The sequence below is a fragment of the Aulonocara stuartgranti genome (genome assembly GCF_965226115.1).
Source record: "Aulonocara stuartgranti genome assembly, chromosome: 5".
NCBI lineage: Eukaryota > Metazoa > Chordata > Actinopteri > Cichliformes > Cichlidae > Aulonocara > Aulonocara stuartgranti.
This window is the reverse complement of record NC_138943.1, coordinates 6,970,383-6,993,762: the sequence shown is the minus strand read 5'-3', so window position 1 is coordinate 6,993,762 and position 23,380 is coordinate 6,970,383. Positions and strand designations below refer to the sequence as shown.

The following is a 23,380-nucleotide window of genomic DNA, read 5'->3' as shown; positions in this document are numbered from 1 at the left end:
CCAACGCATCAAAATAATTTAATTACTGTAGAAGAACATTACAACATTATTGAAGAATATCATGGAAAAGTTCAGAATTAATTCTGGAGAATGGTTGTATGTTGGTCTATGCAAAGAGACAAGGCACAGCTTTGCAGGCCATTGTCTAGATGTGCTTTTATTGTCACTGAGCAGTGCAAAGAAAATGTGGAACAACTCATCTGTGTGCTAATCTAGCTTGTGGTGTTTTTGGTCTTGGCACTTGTTAAAAAAATAAATTAATACATACAAAGAGGGGAACAGAAACCAAGGTTTAACAAAATGAAACTGTCCACTGAAACCACTATCTGAGCTTTTCATGTTTTTTTTGTATTTTTTTAGCTTTCCCCCCTTTGACCTACCTTTTAACCAATAAGCATTAGAACAAAACATCGCAACATTCCCAATAGCCTAGGTAAGTTGGGTTTTTAATGACTCCACACCCCACGCCACAACATATAGACAACTATTTGCAAAGCTCTGCATATGACAAACACACAACAATGCTAGGCACTTGACCTGTTGTTTTGTGGTATCTTTTTTTTAAAAACTTGAGTTTGGTAATCTGGCCTTCACAACCTAGATTTTTCTTGAGCCAGACAAAATGAATAAGAGATGGATCTGACTGCATTGTAATGACTTGTCAATCACAATGTTGCAACGCCCCAAATCATACTATACCACTAAATTAACTGCATGCTTTATTAAATAAGATTACAATTTCTTTATAGTTTGACTTCTTTTCAAAACCAAAAGACTTGGCCTGTGCTGGCCTTGGCATTGTTATCAATAACAAATATAGAATACTGCCAGCCATGCGCTTTGTCATCAGTGTCTGGGTAATAATGCCATGTAAATACATATAATACATACTTTTCCAGACATTACACGATGACGGTGCAGTTCAGCGGTGGGATTTACCAATAAATAGCCTTTAACCTGCAAGATCCCTAGTGGTTTGTGCAGTGATGGGCTATCAAATCAGGGAGAAGAAAAATACCACCGTTTGTGCCATGGGGTTATTGGGTTTTGTTCTGTGAATTTGTCTGCGGTGCTCACAGTGCTCTTATACTGTGTCACTGCTTCTGGACAGCATTTGCCTGGAGGGAAACAGAACACCGCAATACAGATTAAATCTCAGCCAAATCAGCCTCATGAACCAAAACACCGAGGACAAATTGAGTTACGGTTATAAACGTCATATGTCTGTGTTTCTGCTACATTAGTTAATACATTAATAAAACGTGATGATGAGCACATAAACACACAAACAGTTTCGACTGAAAACATCAGTGGTGAAGGGTGAGGAGTGCATGAGTGAGTGATTGTGGTTTATAAAGAGACGATCCAGAATAACTACGGGCACTCATAGTATCTCTCTCTACATATATACAGACATATAAATGCACACACAGTCATACATAGAATGCCATAACCAGGTATGTATAGTACAAAGGAGCTTCTGTGCGGAGTATGTCCTGGAAGTCCCGAGGTCAAAATGGAAATCACACCCGAGGGGGAAGGGAATTTTTTTAATGTTGTTTAATCAAGGCAGTTACGTTGATTTTGCAGAAGGATTTATGCTTTAACTGTGATCTCAAGGCTCCTGTATTCAATATTTTCAGATTAAATATGAATCAAATGATTGTGCAAGGTGTAAGAACGCCACAGATAATGAGCACTCACTGTGCTTACTGTCTTTCAGCCACTTGTTTTGGATTTACGGTCCACAGCTTCACTCTCATAAATCTCATCAACCTGTTTCCAACCACAAGCAGCTGCTTTATAAGCAAAACAAGCTTTGATTACCCTTCTGTACACTACCTGACGTCAGACCAAATAACAGGAACAGAGCATTTCAAACAGTACAAGTGAAGCAGTAGTCAATACAAGAGAAAGTTGCCAGTGTCTTTCGACACAGATAAGTTTGAAACATTGAAGGGATTAACTGAGTAACAAGAAGCCACAACAACAAGGCAAGTCAAACCTCCACTACGCAGTGCTATCAGAAGACAAGTAATAAAATTTAAAAAAAAATGCTCATATTGTGACTTATTATTAAAATGACAACTGTTAATTTTTGCAGATCATTTCTGCAAATCTAAGCCAATCACAACAGGGATTTCCAAATCCACCAGGACTGCCATACCCCACCTTATTAAGTGAATGTTTAATCAAATTTATAGAAAAGTGACATGTGATATTTACAGTTATTGTATTAGTTATCTTCTATTTAATGTTTGACCAGTTTAATAGGCTAACTGAAGATATCTATCTTGTATTAGTTATCTTCAGTGAGGCAGAGTCTGGCCAGTTTAATTATGAAAGCAACTTTAAATCATTTGATCTAATTTACATTTAAATTACAGATGCATTGATTGACCAACCAGTGACCAGGGTGGTGGTCCCCATCTTTAAGAAGGGGGACCGGAGGGTGTGTTCCAACTACAGGGGGAATCACACTCCTCAGCCTCCCTGGGAAAGTCTATGCCAGGGTGCTGGAAAGGAGAGTTCGTCCGTTAGTCGAACCTCGGATACGGGAGGAACAATGCGGTTTTCGTCCTGGTCGCGGAACACTGGACCAGCTCTTTATCCTCTCCAGGATACTTGAGGGTGCATGGGAGTTTGCCCAACCAGTCTACATGTGTTTTGTGGACTTGGAGAAGGCATTCGACCGTGTCCCTCGGGGTGTCCTGTGGGAGGTGTTGCGGGAATATGGGGTGTCTGGCCCATTGCTACGGGCCATTCGATCCCTATACAACCGTTGCAAGAGCTTGGTTCGCATTGCCGGCAATAAGTCGGACTCGTTCCCGGTGGGTGATGGGCTCTGCCAGGGCTGCCCTTTGTCTCCGGTTCTGTTCATAATTTTTATGGACAGGATTTCTAGGCGCAGCCAAGTGGCGGAGGGCTTTCGCTTTGGTGGCCTCAGAATCTCATCTCTGATTTTTGCAGATGATGTGGTTCTGTTGGCTTCATCGGGTGGGGGCCTCCAGCTCGCACTGGAACGGTTCGCAGCCGAGTGTGAAGCAGCAGGAATGAGGATCAGCACCTCCAAATCTGAGGCCATGGTTCTCAGCCGGAAAAGGGTGGAGTGCCCACTCCGGGTCGGGGATGAGTTCCTGCCACAAGTGGAGGAGTTCAAGTATCTCGGGGTCTTGTTCGCGAGTGATGGGAGAAGGGAGCCGGAGATCGAGAGACGGATTGGGGGTGCAGCTGCAGTAATGCGGATGCTGCTCCGGTCCGTCGTGGTGAAGAGGGAGCTGAGTGTAAAAGCGAAGCTCTCAATTTACCGGTTGATCTACGTCCCTACCCTCACCTATGGCCACGAGCTGTGGGTAGTGACCGAAAGAACGAGATCGCGGATACAAGCGGCAGAAATGAGCTTCCTCCGAAGGGTGGCTGGCCTCTCCCTTAGAGATAGGGTGAGAAGTTCAGCCATCTGGGAGGGGCTCAGAGTAGAGCAGCTGCTGCTCCACATCGAAAGGAGCCAGCTGAGGTGGTTCGGGCATCTGACAAGGATGCCCCCTGGGCGCCTCCTGGGTGAGGTGTTCCAGGCATGTCCCACCGGGAGGAGGCCCCGGGGCAGACCCAGGACACGCTGGAGAGATTATATCTCTCGGCTGGCCTGGGAACGCCTTGGTATTCCCCCGGATAAGCTGGAGGAGGTGGCTGGGGAGAGGGAGGTCTGGGCCTCTTTGCTTAGGCTGCTGCCCCCGCGACCCGGCCCCGGATAAAGCGGATGAAGATGGATGGATGGATGGATGGATGACCAGAATCAGGTAATTTCCAGTGTCACTGGCCCTAACCAGTAGCCTACTGGTGTGACAAATTAGAAGCTGGTCCAAGACACAGCAGCGCAGGCAAACAATGTGCATACACTCACAAGCTAAACTTGTCATAGTCCTGGGTCACTGATAGAGTATTTTCAGTTTTGGTTCTTGTTAGTTGGTTCCTGAATATTTATTTTCTAGTGCCTTTAGAGCTTGTTATTTATAGTTTTTGATTTTTGGTTTACTTCGGTTTGTTTCCCTTCATGTCCAGTGTGTCTCTGTCTGATCTCTGTGTCCTCATATTTGTTTACCTCCAGTCTCTCCAGTCATGTCCCAGTTTATGTATGGTCTCTCTGTTTCCGTGGCAGCCTGTGTTCCCTGTCTTGTACGTAGTACGTCCGAAGTCCGGTCCCTGTGTTAGTCCCTTCCTGTTCCTGTAATCTTCTGTGTTTCTTGCCTTTGTCTCTCATGTCTCCATGTCTATTTAGTCCCACTCCCAGTCTCACATTCACATGTCCTAGTCTGAGTCTCAGTGTGTGCTACTTCTTGTTTTATTTTGATTGGCCCCTGTACTTCACTCTCTGCACTAAATTACAAGCGTAATGATTTTCTCATCTTATCTGCAACAGTGCTGCAGTTTATGGTTAGATTTTTTTATGTATAACCATTTTATCTTTATCATCATCAACATATGATAAATTGTGTGTGGTGGAAGAATCATATGATGCATGAAACGCCTCTTTTTAGGTGAATATACATAGAGCCTTAGCAAGCAGTGATAATCACCGTTGTGATACCGGTTATTTCCATTGGAGGTTTTAGGTCATGTCATGCCAGCTAGTGCAAAAAAAAAGTCTACCTGTGTTACACTATGATCTGATGACCATCTGATCACATTTACCTTCAAACAGCTGAACATGGACGTTGTAAAGAAGCTAACAAAGACTAAAGTTCAAGTTAGCACAGCTCAGAGCCAGCAGATTGTTTGCCTGCTGTGTTGATCATGCTCTCATAGTGTGTCATTACTTCTGGACTGCATTTGCTTAGAGAGAAACAGAACACCATGACACACATTAAACCCCTGCCAAGTCAGCCTTATGCACCACAACACTAAAGACATGAGACTGGCTTATAATTTGGTCCTTTGCTGGGAAGAGTCAAAAGATCAAAGCAGTTATGATTAAAAACTGAAAAAAGAAAATGGGTGACGTCCTGTTATCTGCTGAATTTATAATCATATTGGAAAATGATTCAAGCACCTTACATTTTCTTTCTAGCATATAAATATATTGAACCTGCTTTTTGTTTGGTAAAATAAATCAAGTCATTTTCAGTCAAGTATTTGTACCTCTTTCCAGCAGCAGAGCACTTTTTTTTGGATGTTTCAGTGAGAGAAGATCCTGTAACTTGTTGCAGCTTGGGAAAAATGTCAAAAAGTTCACTGATTTCTTTTATTATAAAAATAATATTTTGCATTGAAGGAAAGTTGACTTTGCAGTCAGGTATATTGGAATAGGATAATAAAATTGCTTTTAATTTGTATGATTTGTAATTTAAATGCTAATTATGTCTACTATCACGCATTACAGGTAGCTCAAGAAGCCATTTTTTTCTGAACTGCAAGCAATACTGCAGATTATATTATGTGCAAGTGTGATTTCAAAAATCTTATCAATAAATGTGGGCTTTCTGCTTGGCCAGACTCTGAACTTCAAGGTCGCTTTGCTTTACCATCTACTGTGAAAACCCCAGCATATCTTGAACCTATCTGCAGCCCATTCCACTGAACCAAACAGCTTTAACGAAGATATATCTCTTCACAGGGCGGCAAGGTCAAGGATAGAGAGGGCACTTGGCAGCCAGATGCAAACTGTCCTTCCTTCTGCGGCCAAACTGACTGGCTGAGACGACCGAGCTCAAATCTCCCTCTGGATCAACAGAAACAGGACCATGAGTGCAGGCCAAGGGGGAAGAATTCAGATACTGCTTTGGTCACCAGTTAAAAATAACAGTAAGTCCAAAGAAGTTGTAGTAGATGGTAGAATTATAACATAGCAAGAGAATGCCAACAAAGGCATAATTACATTGACAGATTCAAACCTGCAGGCCTATGCAAAACCCATTTAATTATTTTTTGCATTTCCCTTGAAATAATTATATGTACTCCCTCTGTTTCAGCTAAACTATCCCTTACACTCACGGACAAACTGTCATGATCTTCCAGCGCCAGCAAATATGATACAAACTCACATGGTCAATATGGGATGCACAATAGTGTCAACAGTTAGCCTATTCATCAATAAGATACAAAGAAAGAAAGAAATCAGCACAAATTGTCATATAAAAAAAAAAATCAATTTAGGCATTTTTCAAGGTAACATGAAAACTGAATGAAATATTGTCAAAATAATTCACAAAGAAAACAGATTAATGGATAATAAATGAAGCCCTTCTAAGAATTTATGGTCAAGTTACAGCTGAAGTAGAAAAAATTCCCAGTCATGGTATATAAGTAAAACAAAATAATTTTTTTTTAAACTATTTTAGTTATTTAGAGGAAACTTTTCAAAGTTGTTCCAGACAGAGTATGACCTTAGGGGCTGCACCAAGCCAAACAAAGATAAATATTATTTTGAACTGTGTAACATAATAGTACTTTAATAGAGTCCTAAAATAAAATTATGGAGGCAGAAAGAAAGAAATTGAAACTCTACTAAAGGGAGTGTTCTCCCATTAAAATTATATTTAAAACACTAAGCTGGCCTGGTTTTCTCTACGAGATCACTTCAAAGCTTCAGAATGCTCAATGTAAAGATACTGAGCCCTTTAATTTTAAGCAAGGTCCCAAAAAACATGCAAACATCTGCCCAAGAAAGCATTGCTCCAGAGAGTACAATGCTAAGAGGTCACACAATGGACCTTAAAACCTTAAAAACCAACAATGACAAAAATATCACAAAGAGAGATCTCAACATGCCAGGATCAGAGCATCTCATGGGTAGATGGTATATCTATACATCTATATATCATGAGAGAGACCACAAACCTACCCCTGTGGTACACCATGCTTAATAGATGCAAATAAAGACATACCGTAGCTGTTTATTTGCTCAATTTGTCAGATATTGGGAAAACTATGTGAAGACTGTATGTACTGGATATCCACCACCACAATAGCTGTAGACTTTCCAGTAGCAGGGTTTATTTGAAGCTGACTTGTACTGGTATTCATCCACAATGAGTGCGGTTGGAGTACTTACAAAATACGAACTAAGAAATATTGAGAATGGGCTCAGCAGTAAAAAAATAATTTTAGTAGGGGGGCAAAAGTTCTGTAACATGGCTTGAATTCCCAACACAAAAATCACCAGTCTCATGTTGTGGGTCCATTTTGTGTGTGTCAGTAGCTACCTAAATTGGTTAGCTGTTGTGTGTATGCGTGTCTCTGATGTTCCAATAGTTTAGTTTCAATTCAAATTAACATCTCAAAAAGCCAAAGTTAGACCAACAAATAGCATTCCACGAGGTAAAATGACTGTTTTTGTGAAGAAAGTCAGGTGACTTTGATGATGGCAAATTCCTAATGTGTTTTCACCAAATAGATGAACTTGAATCAGCTGTAATGCTGAATGTATACCTTGTACAGTGTGTAGACAAAAGGACAGCAAAGGTGGAGTGTCACGTGTATAAGATTGAAGTGAGAGAGAAAAGTACTGGCACAGCTTAATGAAAGAAATACTTTATGTAATGCAGATATTAAAATGTATTGTTTAAAAGGGGTACCATCTCATCCTAGTCCTATGAAACAGACACTGTGATCCAACCACCCATGGTCTCTTTTGACAATAATTTCTTCTCATTTTGCTTCTCTTTTGCACTGCTGTAAAAGAGCAGTGGAGGTTGAGAAATTAAAGATGGTATTTAGTATGTTAATTAGACATGTGCAGGAGGTGGTTAGTATCAGGTTAAAATGTACTACTCTTGTAGATTCAATAATGTTGAAAGAAAATTCACATCAAAACTGAAGTGGATATACGTCAGAATAGTGTAATCAGAATCAAAATCTCATTTGTTGCCAACTACTTACACAAACAAGGAGTCTTAGTACCATACAATACAATAACACAAAAAAAGAAAATATAAAATACTTACAGAGAAGGGGGACGTGTGAAATCTAAGTGTGAACATCATGTGCAAAGCACTCAACTGCAATGAGTCCAACGTGCAATGTTTTTATAGCGTAGGTGAGTAAGTACGTGTGCTAACGTAGCACATTCATTATAAGGAGTCAGGGTTGAAGTACTAGGCTTTGTTAAGTAGTCGAACTGCTGACAGAAAGAAACTGCTCTTGCAATGTGAGGCATTGGCCCTGATGACCCACAGGCTGCTACCAGTATATCACCAGGGTGAGAGGTGTCAGCAGTAGAGCAGGGCGATATGACCAAAAATATTTATCATGATATACATTTGAAAATTTGCGATAACGGTATAACTGACGATATAATTGACACTAGACAAAATACTTTATAACTCCACAACTTTATTAGTACAAAAAAACCCCCATCAATGTATTTTCACTTAAACAAGCAGATGTTTTTATGTGCATTAAAGTAATATAAAAATTTTACCGTGCAAATGCAAATTCCTTGCTGACAGTTTAACCAAAAAGCATTTCCAGTGGAAATTGGCCAACATATCCTCAGCATAACCATGTATAATATCCACAAAACTTAAAGAGGTTATACACACACAATACGGTAATATTATGTTGAAGCACAGTACGTATCACTCCGCGAGGCTCCTGCCTACAATAGCCGTAATGCTCCGGCAATCCATCAAGCGGTGCGGGTTTGTAGCTTAGCAAAGTCGTACTAAAACATCAGTAAACACTGTGTCAGTAAACACAACCAGAATTCGTACATAAGGCACACGGGATTATAAGGGGCACTGTTGATTTTCAAACAAATCAAAGGATTGATTTTAAGTGTGCCGTATTTTCCAAAAAACACGGTAATAACAACGGCCCGCTAGCATGCTCTAGCAAAAATAGTGCTTTGTTGTGTATCTGATGGATGAAAGTTAAACCAGTTCCACACCACTGAAGTTGCAGCATTTTTAAAAACCAATTCTGGTTCATCCGTTTCATTCAACGATCCGCGTTTGCCCTTCTCATTCTCCGTCAGCACCATGCTTTTTCCGCCATGTGCGTATGAAAACAAAGGCACTGCACATGCGCATTTTACCCATAGTCTATCGCGATATTTCATTTTCTTATTGTTGCCCAACATTATACCGGTATTACCATGAATGGTATGATATGGCCCAGCCCTAGTCAGCAGCAATCTTTCTTGCTGTTTTGACTCTGAGAGTTAATAGAAATGAAGATTTTTGGGAACAAAGAACATGCTACAACCAAAACTGTGGCCTGAAAATTAAGGCACAAACTGAACCATGGCTTTAGAGAATCGTTACAAACACTAGTTTAAAAATATATTAATACAGCTTAAATGTTAATATATTGTAGAGCCCAGCCCTACTCACAGGTTCAGCAATGTTACAACAGTTGTTTTCCGAGGGGTACAAACATGAACAGATTGATTTCATAACGGTACCTGATAAGACAGAAAACATTTTACTGTGAGACCATTTCTAAGCCAACTCTAGCGAAAATGTACTGCATCACCATGGCAACCAGCAAAATGGATGCAGAGATACCAGTATGAGCAAGGTGTATCATTAGGGAGAGTCCTTAAATAAAGTGATCCTTGTCTCTAAAGGAAGTAGACTGTGAGATACATTCCTACTGACCAGTCTGTCTGTCAAGTGAAATGACTGTCACATACTGGGGCACACACACAGGAGTAAGTGGCCAGTTCTGAGCCACTTGTAGCAATAATGGGAAAAACTGGACTGGTAGTGAAAATCATTTATTCCCAATTAAGGAGGCAGCTGGTTTCACTGTATAAACATGTGAATGCTACTGAACCTTAGCACACCAGAAGTGATATAAAGACAAAAATGTCCAGGATCAAAGCTAATATATGAACTAAAAAAGGTAGTTACTCAGGTAGTGATATAGTTAACCAACAAGTGCCAGAACTGAGAGTACAGATATAAATTAAAAAAAAACACCCTGAACTATAATGTACTATGACAAAAAATATTTAATAATTAACTCTTTATTCTAAATGGTGTTTCCACACTGCTGCTTGCAGCTCTGCAAAAAGAATCAGGCTGAATACCAAACTAAGGCTACAGTTCTTTGAATAAAGTGGAAGCTAATCTAGAGCTCCAATAAAGCCATTTAAAGGGAGTCTGGGGAGCCTGGCCAATTAACATGAAATGTCATTAATGCAGCAGCCTTACAGAGTATGAAATGTATTGATCCATTTGCAGATAAATCTCCATTTGCACTTGAATGGACATGAATCACTGTACTTTTTGTCATTCTAATCATAGTTAATGGTAAAGGCCTCCATTCCTGGACAAATGGGGATTTCCATTTGTTCCGCATTGCTGTGTTTGATTCACGCAAGGACTGAGGGGACGTTGATTCTTTCATATGGGCAAACTGGTGACAGAAAACCACTTTGGCACAGATTGATGAAACTGAAAAAAAAACTATTCTAGAAAGTGAAAATAGTAAAAGAGAAGGTTTAATGCTCCTTATTAATTATAATGTCCTGGGTTTTACCAGCTAAATTATCCCTAACCTTGGGAACAACTCAATAAAAAAGGAAAGAACAATTATTAGTTCTCCATTTAATTTAAGCCTTACCACAGAAACTGTATATTACTTGACATTGATACTCCCTTCAAGACAGGGTGCAATTAGTCTTTTCTGCTCACATACTGTAAAGCCTAACAAATAAAAAAATATATAGATCTAGAGATAAATACTATAAAATGCACCAGCACATACCCTACATCCTGAACTGAGAAGGTACTAGATTACTTGTAGTGCAGTTAAATGCTGTGGGAGGGGAAGGAAAATGCCTGAGACATACAAAATTTAACAGGCCATATGATAATTAAGTCCCCAAATGCTTTGTTTTCTGTCTCACACTGCATGCATCTTCCAATATTTTTGAACAATGCATGCACCTGTAACATCACAATTGCTGAAGAAAAAGGACAACTGCAGGATTTGCTGTACGCGCCTCTGTTACTGACCAGACGGTGCCCCGAGGGTTATTAGGAATTCAAGTCACACAGAGACAATGTGGTGTCACCGAGCAGCAGTCAAGCATTAGGGTTGCTAGCATATAGCGCACAGCTAACAAACAGGGTGAAGAAGCCGGCTGGAGGATCTCCTTACCTTTCAGCACCAGCACCGTTTCAGTACCAGCTGCAGCCTGTCCCTCCGCGCTGCTGCTGCTGGTGGTCGGGGGCTCGTCTCCCTCAAACAGCTGGTTCACCTCCCCCTGCATGTCGGAGGGGCGCCGGTCGCCGTCGCTCTTGGAGACGGTGAACCTCTGGCTCATGGTTGTCGCCGGTGAGACAACAGTCGGGTCTTCTTGTCACGGTGCGGGGTGACGCGGACGGATAAAGACGGTCAAAATGCCCTCACCTGTCTGATTATAGTAGTCCACAGTTACAGTCTATGGAGTTTACCTCCTACTACTCAGTGCTGGACGAGCAGCCGCTCTTTGTTGGTCCATTAGATGTGTAATACCGAGTGGACCATCTCATCAACCGGTGTCTGCCGCTGCTGCGCACCTGGGTCCTAAAGCCGAATATTTATTTTAATAAAAACAGCAAACGTAAACACACATAGTAATGCACGAAACATGACGATTATGATTTTTTTAATGAGCTGGTATTTTTTATTTCTCCTCATTTTATTATAATTTTTCCTATATCTAACACTAAGATCAACGCAGCTCTTTGTGGCTCTAAATTGGCCGTTGCTGGGCAACCAAAAATCAGTCTCTGACCCAGCTGTGGTAATGTGCTGTAAAGTTGAGGGGATCTTTCCTCAATAATCGTCATACCGCATTAATAAAAAGGAAATTAGAAAAGATACATCAAAAATACATTTCCAGCACTACTAGGATTTTTTTTAAAGAGGATCATTTGCACCTGTTTGGTATAAAAGAACTTAATGAGAGAGAGATATTTTGAGCAATGTATGATAAAGCCATTAGTCTTGCTGTTATTGAAAACACATGATAAAGAAGGCAAAATTTTGACTTCTCGCTTTATTTTGCACCAGGACGCATCATCCCAAACACACCGGCAATGCTGTAAAAGCATTGACAAGATCTGCAAAACTGAACTATTAGTCTTCCCACAGACCAGACCTGGAGGATGATCTTGACACAGAATGGAACAAAAGAAAATAAACATAAAAATTCAGTTCTGACACGAAAGTAAAATTCACGTCAGATCTACTTTAGTTTCAGAAAACCAAGAAAGCAAGGAACAAGACAAACAGTCATCCCATTCATTTTCCTCTTATGGTCTACGGCCATACGCTGATTTCTCCTTAACGGATCTCAAAGCTCTGCCCTCAAATTGGGTCATATTTAAGTATTTTTATCATTTGATCTTTAATTTGTATTTTTCCCCAAATGTATTATTTTATGTTGTAATCTAATGTATTATTCGCCATACATTCGTTCTGCTTTGTTAATCTATTGCGTTGTTGTAAAGTGTTGGTGGATACCATAAAACTGGTTTGTATCGTGCCACCATTTGGCAATGAAAGGTTAAGGTAAGTAAGCAGGACGTGGACTGTTTTGTGACCGTCACAGTTTATAATTGTTTTAGATGTAATATCAGGAAATTGTAAACGTGTCTCCAACTGGAGATGTTTTTTTAGTTTTTGGTTTTGTTTGGAACACCCTCCCCCAAAATTTTTACATCCTCTTCCTTTTTTTTTCTTTTTTCTCTTTTGCTACCAAATGGCATACGAGTTGTCTTCGAAAAGCCTGAGTCATAAACTTTACGTCTTGCAGAAGCGACAAAGAAGGAGAACAGGCAAGTGTCATTACCCATCCTTAAAACACTGGAAGTCCCAGGCTTTTCTAACCCTCTGTCAGCCAAGTGGAAGCTAAATTGGCTAGTCTTTTAGCATCAATTCATATGTAAATTAGGCCGTTACCTGAGAAGTGGGGGAGTGGGGATGTGTGAATGATTGCTGATTTCTAACTGCCATCTGCCTCTTTGTTTGTGTGTGGGGGTGGGGAGCTGCTAAAAGCTGTGAACTTCCTTTTGTGTTGAGGTGGATGCAATTGTCATCTTGTTCAACGCCTTGAACGGTTACTAGGGTTCCATCACTACATGACTGCTGGTCAGCAAACCTGGGAAACCCACAGATCATTCGAACTATGCTGCGAAACCGCTTCCAAGACATCATGCAACACCTACGCTTTGATGACAGGTCCCCCCGCAGTGATCAAGCAAAGACTGATAAGTTCACTGCAATTTCCAGTGTGTGGGGATCATTTGTCACCAACTGTATCACGTGCTACAACCCTGGTCTACATATCACCATTGATGAACAGCTTTTCCCATCAAAGACTCGGTGCTGTTTCCTGCAGTATATTGCAAGTAAACCAGACAAGTTTGGGATCAAGTTTTGGGTGGCTTGCGACCTAAAATCCAAGTACATTTGCAATGTCTTCCCATATCTTGGCAAGGACCCCAATCGTCCCAGTGGGGAGAGACTGTCTGAAAATGTAGTGATGAGGCTGATGGAACCATTCCTAGACAAGGGCAGAAATGTTACCACGGACAATTTCTTCACATTGCTTTCACTTGCGCAAAAACTTCTTAGACGGAAAACCACCATCCTCGGCACAGTCAACAAGAGTCGCTGGGAAATTCCTCAATCCGCTAGACACACAGATCGCAATGAATTCACCACTCAGGTATGTTGCAGGTCTTTTGTGGTTCTATGTTTATGTGTTTCATTGTGTGTAAAAGTGCTATGGAAATAACAATTTATCTTATTTCTTAGGTGTTTTCAACCTCTGCTGCCACGCTGACGGCGAATGCGGCCAAACGGAAGAAGACAGTCTATATTCTTAGCAGCGTGCAGAGCGTGGTTCAGACTGATAACACCACCAAAAGGAAGCCAAACACTGTCGCCGTTTACACCACAACGTGTGGTGTGGATGTGATGGACCAGATGATGCGGGAGTACACTGTCCGCAGAGGAACACGGCGCTGGCCAGTTGCCGTGTTCTATAACATGATTGACATGGCAGCACTGAATGCACATGTGCTGTATCAAGCATGCACCGGGACGAAGGAAAGACGGGTGGACTTCCTGGTGGAGCTTGCAAGAGAGTTGGCTCACTCTCATGTAGCTGGGAAGAAGGCAAGAAAAGAACAGTTGCTTCGGACACAACCCTCCACACCTAGCCCTGGAAAAAGAGCCATGTGTCAGGTCAAACACAAATGCAAGAACAATCATGCCACTGTGCGATGTGTTCACTGCTACAGATACACATGTGGTAAATGCAGACTACAGATACCATGGCAGTGCCAGGATTGTGAGTGATTGCTGAAAATGTTGAAATGTACTCACTCACTTTTTATTATTATTTGTAAATATGTGTACAAATGGTTGGGGGTTTTTTTGTACTGTTTTTATCAATAAATCTCAGCAACAAAAAGAAAATACACCCATGTGTGTTGATTACTCCCTAAGATGGCAAACTGAAACACAAGTTTCGACGGAATTTTAATGAAAACAACAGAATTTGAGAACAAACAATGGAATTTGAATAAAAAGAGTAGAATTAGAATGAAATGAATAGAATTTGAATGAAAACAACGGAATTAGAATGAACAGAACAGAATTTGAATGAAAACAATGGAATTTGAATGAAAACAACAGAATTTGAATGAAAACAATGGAAGTTTAAAACAAACAACAGAATTAGAATGAAAACAACGGAATTTCAATGAAAACAACAGAATTTCAATGAAAACAACAGAATTAGAATGTACAAAACAGAGTTTGAATGAAAACAATGGAATTTGAATCAAAACAATGGAAATAGAATGAAAAGAACAGAATTTGAATGAAAACAATGGAAGTTTAAAACAAACAACAGAATTAGAATGTTCTGTTCATTCTAACGGAATTAGAATGAACAGAACAGAATTTGAATCAAAACAATGGAAATAGAATGAAAACAACAGAATTTGAATGAAAACAATGGAACACAAGGATTTGCTTCTGGATGAAAATACACCATTTCTAATTCTATATATATATATATATATATATATAATTCTTGATGTTCAACTATTTGAATATGGATGTCCAAACTGCCCGATACTCTCAAAAAAAGAGTAAAGCTTGTAACATGAAGACAGCTGACAAGATATTAATCAACATGTCAATCAGCTGAGTGTAAATTGATTCCACCAGAGCTTCTCTATTTTTGTGCATTAATGGATTAATTAACCAACTCATGGTAGCGTTGTGGGGTCTGGCATTCCTACTCACATAGGGACCTTTAAGACTGCATGGCTGTCTGAGGCTGTCTGGTAAGTCTGTCAATAAAATGTTGGTCGCATGTTTCATTTTTGGATTTCAACTTTAGACAGCATAGACCAGCAAATACATATTTTTAAAAACAGACATATACACTGTATTTACTTTCCCACAATTCATTATTTATTGTGATGTTTGTGTGTAAGTAAAGTTACACTTTGGCCTTTGAGAAAAGGCAGGAGACATACTGCATTTTTAAATTCTCTCGTGTCTCTTATTCATATAGCTAATTTTTTCATTGTCACTTTATTTTTTAAGCTATTACTGACTAGAACTTTCACAAGTTTTTACAAGTGTAGTTATTACACCTTTTGGTCCATGAATTAAAGTCAACGCCTTGAACGGTTTTTTTTAGGGAATAGAAAACCAAAATTACCATATTTAAACCCTCTGACATTTACATCTGCTGTTCTTTTGATATTGAAGTAGGTGGACTCATCATAACAATGTCTAAATATGCATTCCACTTTATGTAAAATCATTTACAGAGGTTGTAAATTTCAAATGACTGTCTTTTTGTCCAGATAGGACCCCTGGAAAATTCTGCTGAAACAGTGATTGTTTGAGGAAATGAGTCTTTGGAAGATTGAGTCTTTTGACAGTTGATTCCACACTGAATTTCATAAATGTTTAATAGCAACAGAAATGCGACAGAAAAAATTGGAACACAGCACTTTAGAGCATCCTTAAAATAGACACTGCCCTTACTCTGGACCTCAGCAAGTTGGATGAATAGTAGTTGAGAGGTAAAGGACAGATATAAATGCATTATAATGATATTTTGAATTAATATTCAAATATTGTTCATCTGTAAACTGTAGTATTTATAATTCATTCTACACTCTCTTCAAATCTTTAAACTAAAGACAGCACGGTTTCAAGTGCACATGATTGAAATAAGCAAATATTTATTATAGCGTGTCTCTCTACATTCACCACAAATTACTCCATGTTGACTGCACCCACTGGAAGGCAGCACGGGGGTAATACAAAACTCTGTCTTGTACGCATGTGAAGACCTTTGAGAAGATGTTTAGCACTGCTTGTCGCATATGGGGAATTTCTGAAGAAGCATATTCAGTCTTGCCATCGTCAACTGTGCAGTTCTCGTAGTCTGTATGAAGATTAAAAAAAAAACAATTAGAAACTGTAGAATGTGCAATTGTGTTATACTGATTGCATTATAATGTTAAGGAACTGCAGAAAATAAAATGACACGAATCACTCTAAAAGTACACGTTAGCTGTAAAGCCATAAAGGTTTCGTCATATTCTTTTTTCACATCTTACCATGATCAGAACCAAAGATCTGTGGTTTGTACAAGTAACGACATTCTGCTTGTATCTCAAATGCCTCCATCTCATCATCAGTGATGGACATTCGCTTACCTGTTTAAAACATGATTAAATGTCATAATCTGCTATATAATAGCCTGCTAGATAAGTCAGGTAAGAAAGTGCTGTAAAAACATCTGTATTGTAAATATTCAACATATTTTCTTATCACATTTGTCTGGGTCCTTACTTAAAAGCACAAGAATGTCAGTGAAGCCATCTCCCTTCATAACAATACAATCATGGCACCTCCTTTGAAGAAGTATCCTTACATCATCACTTTTGGCACCTGTTGTAAAAAGAAGAGTTATTAAAATACATTTAACATTTGAGATTAAATTTTTAACATCAGAATTATAGTATTATAGATACTATCACAAGTGAAGATTATTATTTACACAATAAAAGAATGTGAAAAAAGTCAGAGAAGACAAAAGACAACAAAACTAGTATGCTACCAATTCTTTAAAAGCTTAAAAATTAAACATGTATATGATTTTCATATCTGAATTTTCTCTTTTAGTGCTTTTATGTTTTTATTGATTATTTTGTGAATGTTAAAAGGTTTGAGCACATAATTAATCTGCAGTTAAAAAGTTTAATAGTGACTGAAAGAAACAGACATGAAGAGATTCATAATTAAACTCCAGTGACACAAATGTTTTAATCAAAACTCTTACCCTTGCTGTCAATCCCAGTCATGGTGCTTTTTTCGTAGTGAATTTTTGAAGTTAAACTTTTACACTGCCCAAACCTGATTTAATTAGTAGTCAAAAGATATAAAGAATGAAAAAATAACTTTAAATGACATAATGAAATATGAAGCACAAACACTGGCAAACATACAGTATAAACAACAATTATAAGGAAGAAAATAAGTTACATTTTCAGTGAAACTGTGGCTTCATAGATGTTTGCTTCTTCCATTGCCGTAATGTTCACATAGGCACCGAAAGGTAGGACACTGAATACAGTAGCCCAGCAGCTGTTTGAGGACACGGCTATAAAGTACCATTTCCCAGTCAGCTGAAATGAAGACATTGTTTGTTCATTCGTTATTTTAGTTTTTTTTTTTGTTGCTTTGTAAATGTTTTGCACTAATCTGACACATTTAACACTATTCATGAAATACAAACTTGCACAAATCCATTACATGGGTGCAGTTTCATTTTTACTAAAATTCTACTAGCAAATCAGTTTTACAACTATAATCTTAGCTATAAAGGTTTAAAAGAGACTTACATCTTGATCCCTATCTGCTGTTTTTAGATACCTCTCACAGGCCACTGATGAAGGCTGGCACACAGAGATGAAATTCAGCACAAGAACAGCGACACAAAACGCTTTCATCTTGGCTCAGTATGAGTTCACTTCTGCTGATTCTTAGTCTTTTTCGGGTTTATACTGACCAGTTAGTTTTCCCACCCCTATTTAAGAGGAAATGAAGTGAATGACCTCAAATGCCATCATTTCCAGTAAAGACCACATTTACCAATCATCATCTAGGTCACAAACTGATAAACATGTCAGTGTGTGGACAGATAAGTTCAAGGTTAAACCTTCAAAACCTTGATCAAACCTAACATCGTGCCCTGGATCAAAAGTACATACTGATAAGATTTATCAGTATTTTCAGTATGGTGACACTTGAAATATGATAAAACGATGTATCATACTTTACTATGTATACTCAGAATCAGAATCGTGTTTATTGGCCATGTATATGTGCAGACACATACAAGGAATTTGGTTCCGGTAGATGGTAACACGTTCTCTAAAAAAAACTGTGGAGAAAGAAAATTGACATTTCATAAGATGCAGTTTAATTGGTGACAGATGATTGCACATGCTATATTTCTAGCTGTCGATGCAAACTGCTCACTGCATTTGCAGTAATATGAATTTTGTTAACATTTTAAAAGCAGTTTATAGGTCTATCATTAACCACACAATATCCTGTCTGTGTTTGGCAAATGTGTGCATGCTTACTCTTGCAAAATACATTTACTCAAAATGCAAATGGTTTAGAAAAAACACATCAGGGTGCAGGCAGAAATGAATTTGCAGTGGATGACCAAGGCAAGGCAGTAATTTGTTGGCATTTGCAAAAAAAAGGACATAATTGTAGAACACAGTTGAAAGGTTTAAAGATTTTAATAAACAATCTTAAGGAAGCAAAGGGAATAAATATCCTAAGCAACACAGATACTTTGCTGAGATACACACTCTCTGTGTATCTGGATTTTTTCTTTTTCATTTATTAACAGGTATCAGATTCAGGTCAGAGTCTATGAATCAGTTCTATTTTGAGTTTCTCCTCACTTTCTCTTGGACACATTTCCAGTATACTATTGGTAGGAGTGTGTCAGACAGGTTGTAATACATAGATTTCCTTAGAGGAAGGAGGAAACAAACAGGTAAGTACTAGACAAGTTTGCAAACATGCAGATAAATATCACAGAGTAACAAGTAGCCTGAGCTATGGTACCAAGTGGTGGTTTTTGATATGGGCAACATAGGGCATTGCCCAGGGTGGCATCGTGGTAGAGGGGGCATCATGGCATCTGCAAAAAAGAACGTTGCTCACACCCATGCTCCCCGGATGTCATGCCAGTGCATTTTGGGGATTGCATAGGCACCAAACGGTTTTCTATTGCCCATTTGCGAGGAGTAAGGATTTACGAGATACACCTGCTGCTTGCTCCACAGGGAGGAGAGGGGTGGGACAGCAAAGGATTGTCTGGCTGGCTGAAGCAGCATCTAATAACCAGCTTGCTTATGAAACGAAATAAAAGCAAACCAACAAACTAGGCCTGTCAACATTATCGCGTTAATGCTGTCATTACAAATAATGCGATAAAATTAATCAATTAATTAATCCAGGGAACGGTTCTGGCTCAGTTCCTCTTCACCATCTGCACTGCAGACATCTCCCACACCGTTCCCTGTGGGGCCTCCATACTGCAGATGACCCTGTCCGACACGCAGCCCAGAGTTCTCATGTTGATCTGCGCAGGACTTGACAACCCTTGAGCTGATGCCATCTGGACCTGCTGCCTTCTTTGCTCCAGTCGTACTCAGTTCCCTCCTAACCTGGAGGGTTGAGAGAGACAGGCTGGAGATGTGTGTTGGTTGTGTACAGGATGCTGTGGTAGGGGTGGGGAGTTGTGAGCGGGGTGAAGGGAGGAGGTGTGAAGTAACTGAGGTGTCAGATGCGCAACAACGGCAGTGGGTGTGGGTGAGTCTGCAGTCGATGTTGAAGACTGCATCCTGGATCAATCAAACCTGTCAAAGAAATGATTCAGTTCATTTGCCCACTGCAGATGTCTCCCACACAGTTCCCTGTGGGGCCTCCGTACTGCAGATGACCCTGTCCGACATGCAGCCCCGAGTTCTCTCATACTATAGTCTGGTGGTGAGGTAGTCCAATATTCATGCTGTGAGGTGATGGTCAATTCCTGAGTTCTCCAGCTTTTTCTTCAGAACTGTGGAAAGAATGGTGTTAAAGGCAATAAAGAAATCAAAGAAAATGATTCTCACAGTGCTCCCAGGGGTCTCCAATCGAGATGGGAACGGTGTAGGAGGTGAATGACAGCATCATCCAATCCAGTGCCAGGCTGGTAGGCAAACTGAAGTGGGTCCAGTGAGGAGCTCACCAGGAGTCAAAGCTGAGACAGGTTCAGGTGTTCCTGGGTCTTCATTGGGTGGGATGTCAGAGCCACTGCCCTGTTGCTGTTGAGGTTCTTGGAATGTGGAGTCTTTGGCACTAGTGGCACACAAGAGGTTTTCCAGAGCTGTGGAACTCTTCCCAGCCTCAGGCTGAAGATGTACTCCATCACCCCACACAATTGATCTGTGCAGGACTTGGCAACCCTTGAGCTGATGCCATCGGGACCCGCTGCCTTCCTGACTCCAGTCATCCTCAGTTCCTTAACCTGGATGGTTGAGAGAGACAGGCTGGAGCCGTGTGTTGGTTGTGTACAGGATGCAGTGGTTAGGGTGAGTAGTAGTGAGCGGGGTGAGGAGAGGAGGTGTGAAGTGAATGAGGTGTCAGAGGTGGGACAGCAGTAGTGGGGGTGGGTGAGTCTGCAGTCGATGTTGAAGACTGCATCCTGGATCAATCAAACCTGTTAAAAGAAATGATGCAGTTCATTTGCCCACCTCACCCCCCCCAGGCAGACAGTTGTGATTTTTGTGGCCCGATGGTTCTACCTCACCGACCTACAACAGCATATGAGAACTTAGTGCTGTGTGTCCCTGTGGGGGCAGTACGGGGCCCCCACAGGGAATGGTTCTGCCTCCGTTCCTCTTTACTATCTACTCTGCAGACTTCTCCCAAAACTCCACCCAGTGCTTCCTGCAAAGGTTCTTTGACAGCTCTGCAATAGTCAGCCTCATCACTGATGGTAGCGACAGGGAGTACAGAGAATTTACCCATGACTTTGTGGACTGGTGCCAGCAGAACTACCTCCAGATCAACACTTGTGATCAGATCTTCCCAGGTGAGGGACAGGTGATGAACTGTATACCTCTTTTGCATTGACATACAGTAAGGCTACGTTCACACTGCAGGCGAAAGCACATCAAATCTGATTTTTTTGACCCTATGCGACCCAAATCCAATCATGGTATGACAGTGTGAACGGCACAAATCCGATATTTTCAAATCCGATCTGGGTCACTTTCGTATGTGGTACTGATTCTGATACATATCCGATGTTTTAGAAAGCGACTGCTGCTTGAATGGTCATGTCACATTAAATCCGTCTTTTATGTCACTGACAAAAGACAGACGGCAATTATCAGCTCTGGAGAAGCGCCCAAGAAGACATTGCAAACGCTTCCTGGCCATCCAGTGTAGATGTCAGTGAAACTGTTGGGAAGACAACGTTGGAGAAACGTGAACGTTTTATTTGATTCTGACAGAAATCTGCAACTATCCTTTGAAGCACCGCTCCTCTCTAAAACAGCAATAAGGATAGTTATTAGGTTATTCACATTATTATGTAAATAACAAAATAACAAAGCAAAAATTGGGAAACGTAAAGTCTGAAGTCTTTATATTAAGGGCCATCAGTCAAACAATATTGTTTGGTCTGGGTCTAAACAGAGCGTGTGGTGTCTTCTTTTGCGCATGCGGGCCGCTTTGAGGGTTCACACTAGAGCGCGTTTGCTGTCGCATTATATTTGTAGTGTGAACAAGCAGACAAAAAAAATCGTATTTGATCAAAAAAATCGGAATTGAGCATTAAGACCTGCAGTGTGAACGTAGCCCAAGTCTAGTGTTTTATTGTCTCTGGTAGGGCATGACACGTACTGGGTGAAGGTCGGCAGTGTGGAGCCCAGTGATGCGTGTTTATAGTCCCCTGGTATTAAAGAAAGGGCACTCGGAGATTGCGATTGCACTTTGCTGACCACAGAGTGGAGAGAGTCTCAGGCTGCATACACGTTGTCCGAGGGGGGGACATGCACTGTTTTTGCGATAACATGTAAGAATTCTCTGGGCAGTTAGCATGGACGCATGCTAACGGCTAAGAGCTTTCCCAACTTCCGTTCAAGCACTCGTGTATCTTACTAACAGTGTTGGTCAAGTTACTTGAAAAAAGTAATCAGTAACTAATTAGTGATTACTTCCCCCAAAATGTAATCTCGTTACTTTACTGATTACTTATTTTCAAAAGTAATTAGTTACTTTTTAAAAACATGATTTACAACGTGAATAGGTGATAGAGCGATAGATCTTTCAGCCCAATTCTACTTTCTGCCTAATCCATGATATAAAATATAATCAAATGAAAAAAAGTCTCTTTTTAAAATTTGTTTTATTAGTTTTGATCTTTTAACTTTATGCATCAAGGAAAAATGAAATTATATGCAACATTCTCTGAGTGGAAGAAATTTGTTTATTAGCTTTTAAACCTATTTTGGTGGCCTCGAAGATGTTTGCTCTTTCAACTGCTCTAATGTCCAAATCACTACTTAGAAGTGGGGCAGGGATATTCCAGCAGCTGTTTGAGGACATCGCGTACCATTTCCCAGTCAACTGTAATGACATCGCTTTTATTTTGTTTGTTCACGCGTTTCTTTATTTTTGCTTGGCTAATGTTTTGCACTAATCAGACAAATTTAACTCTCTCTGTGAAATAAAAATTGCACAAATCCATTAAATAGGTTCAGTTTCATTTTAGTCTAATAAATCACCTTTAAAACAATAGATTGTTAGCTATAAAGGTTTAAATGAGACTTACATCTTCATCACTCTTTGCCTTCTTTATAGGCATAATTATTCTGCATTTCTGATCAGCGCTCTCCTTGTTCAGCCTGTGAGTTTAGGTGCACAGCCTTGTCTTGGTAGGTTTACAGTTATGCCATACTCCTTCCATTTCTGAATGATCGCTTGAACAGTGCTCCGTGGGATGTTCAAGGCTTGGGAAATCTTTTTGTAGCCTAAGCCTGCTATATTAAATTTCTCAATAACTTTATGCCTGACATGTCTGGTGTGTTCTTTGGACTTCATGGTGTTGTTGCTCCCAATATTCTCTTAGACAACCTCTGAGGCCATCACAGAGCAGCTGTATTTGTACTGACATTAGATTACACACAGGTGCACTCTATTTAGTCATTAGCACTCATCAGGCAACGTCTATGGGCAACTGACTGCACTCAGACAAAAGGGAGCTGAATAATTACGCACACCATACTTTGCAGTTATTTATTTGTAAAAAATGTTTGGAATCATGTAT

The 23,380-nt window shown here is 40.1% G+C and overlaps 2 protein-coding genes across 3 annotated transcripts in view; both read right to left on the bottom strand.

Annotated features, from left to right (window-relative positions):
* The window catches only part of slc12a5a (solute carrier family 12 member 5a), a 201,448-nt gene extending 189,959 nt beyond the window's left edge, over positions 1–11,489 (bottom strand). For both annotated transcript variants that reach the window (XM_082533199.1, XM_082533200.1), the window contains exon 1: positions 11,107–11,489. In XM_082533199.1, the coding sequence (XP_082389325.1) occupies positions 11,107–11,272 (166 nt within the window). In that variant the 5' untranslated portion in view covers positions 11,273–11,489. The remainder of the gene's footprint in view (positions 1–11,106) is intronic.
* Positions 11,490–15,294: 3,805 nt separating this feature from the next.
* LOC309707212 (uncharacterized protein) lies at positions 15,295–18,022 on the bottom strand. The gene is made up of 6 exons (XM_082534383.1): positions 17,880–18,022; positions 17,521–17,663; positions 17,318–17,391; positions 16,828–16,926; positions 16,593–16,691; positions 15,295–16,417 (listed from the first exon to the last, which is right to left on the bottom strand). Exons 1-6 carry the CDS (start codon positions 17,985–17,987, stop codon positions 16,236–16,238), a joined length of 705 nt encoding a protein of 234 aa, XP_082390509.1. The 5' UTR covers positions 17,988–18,022; the 3' UTR covers positions 15,295–16,235.
* Between the last annotated feature and the right edge of the window lie 5,358 nt (positions 18,023–23,380).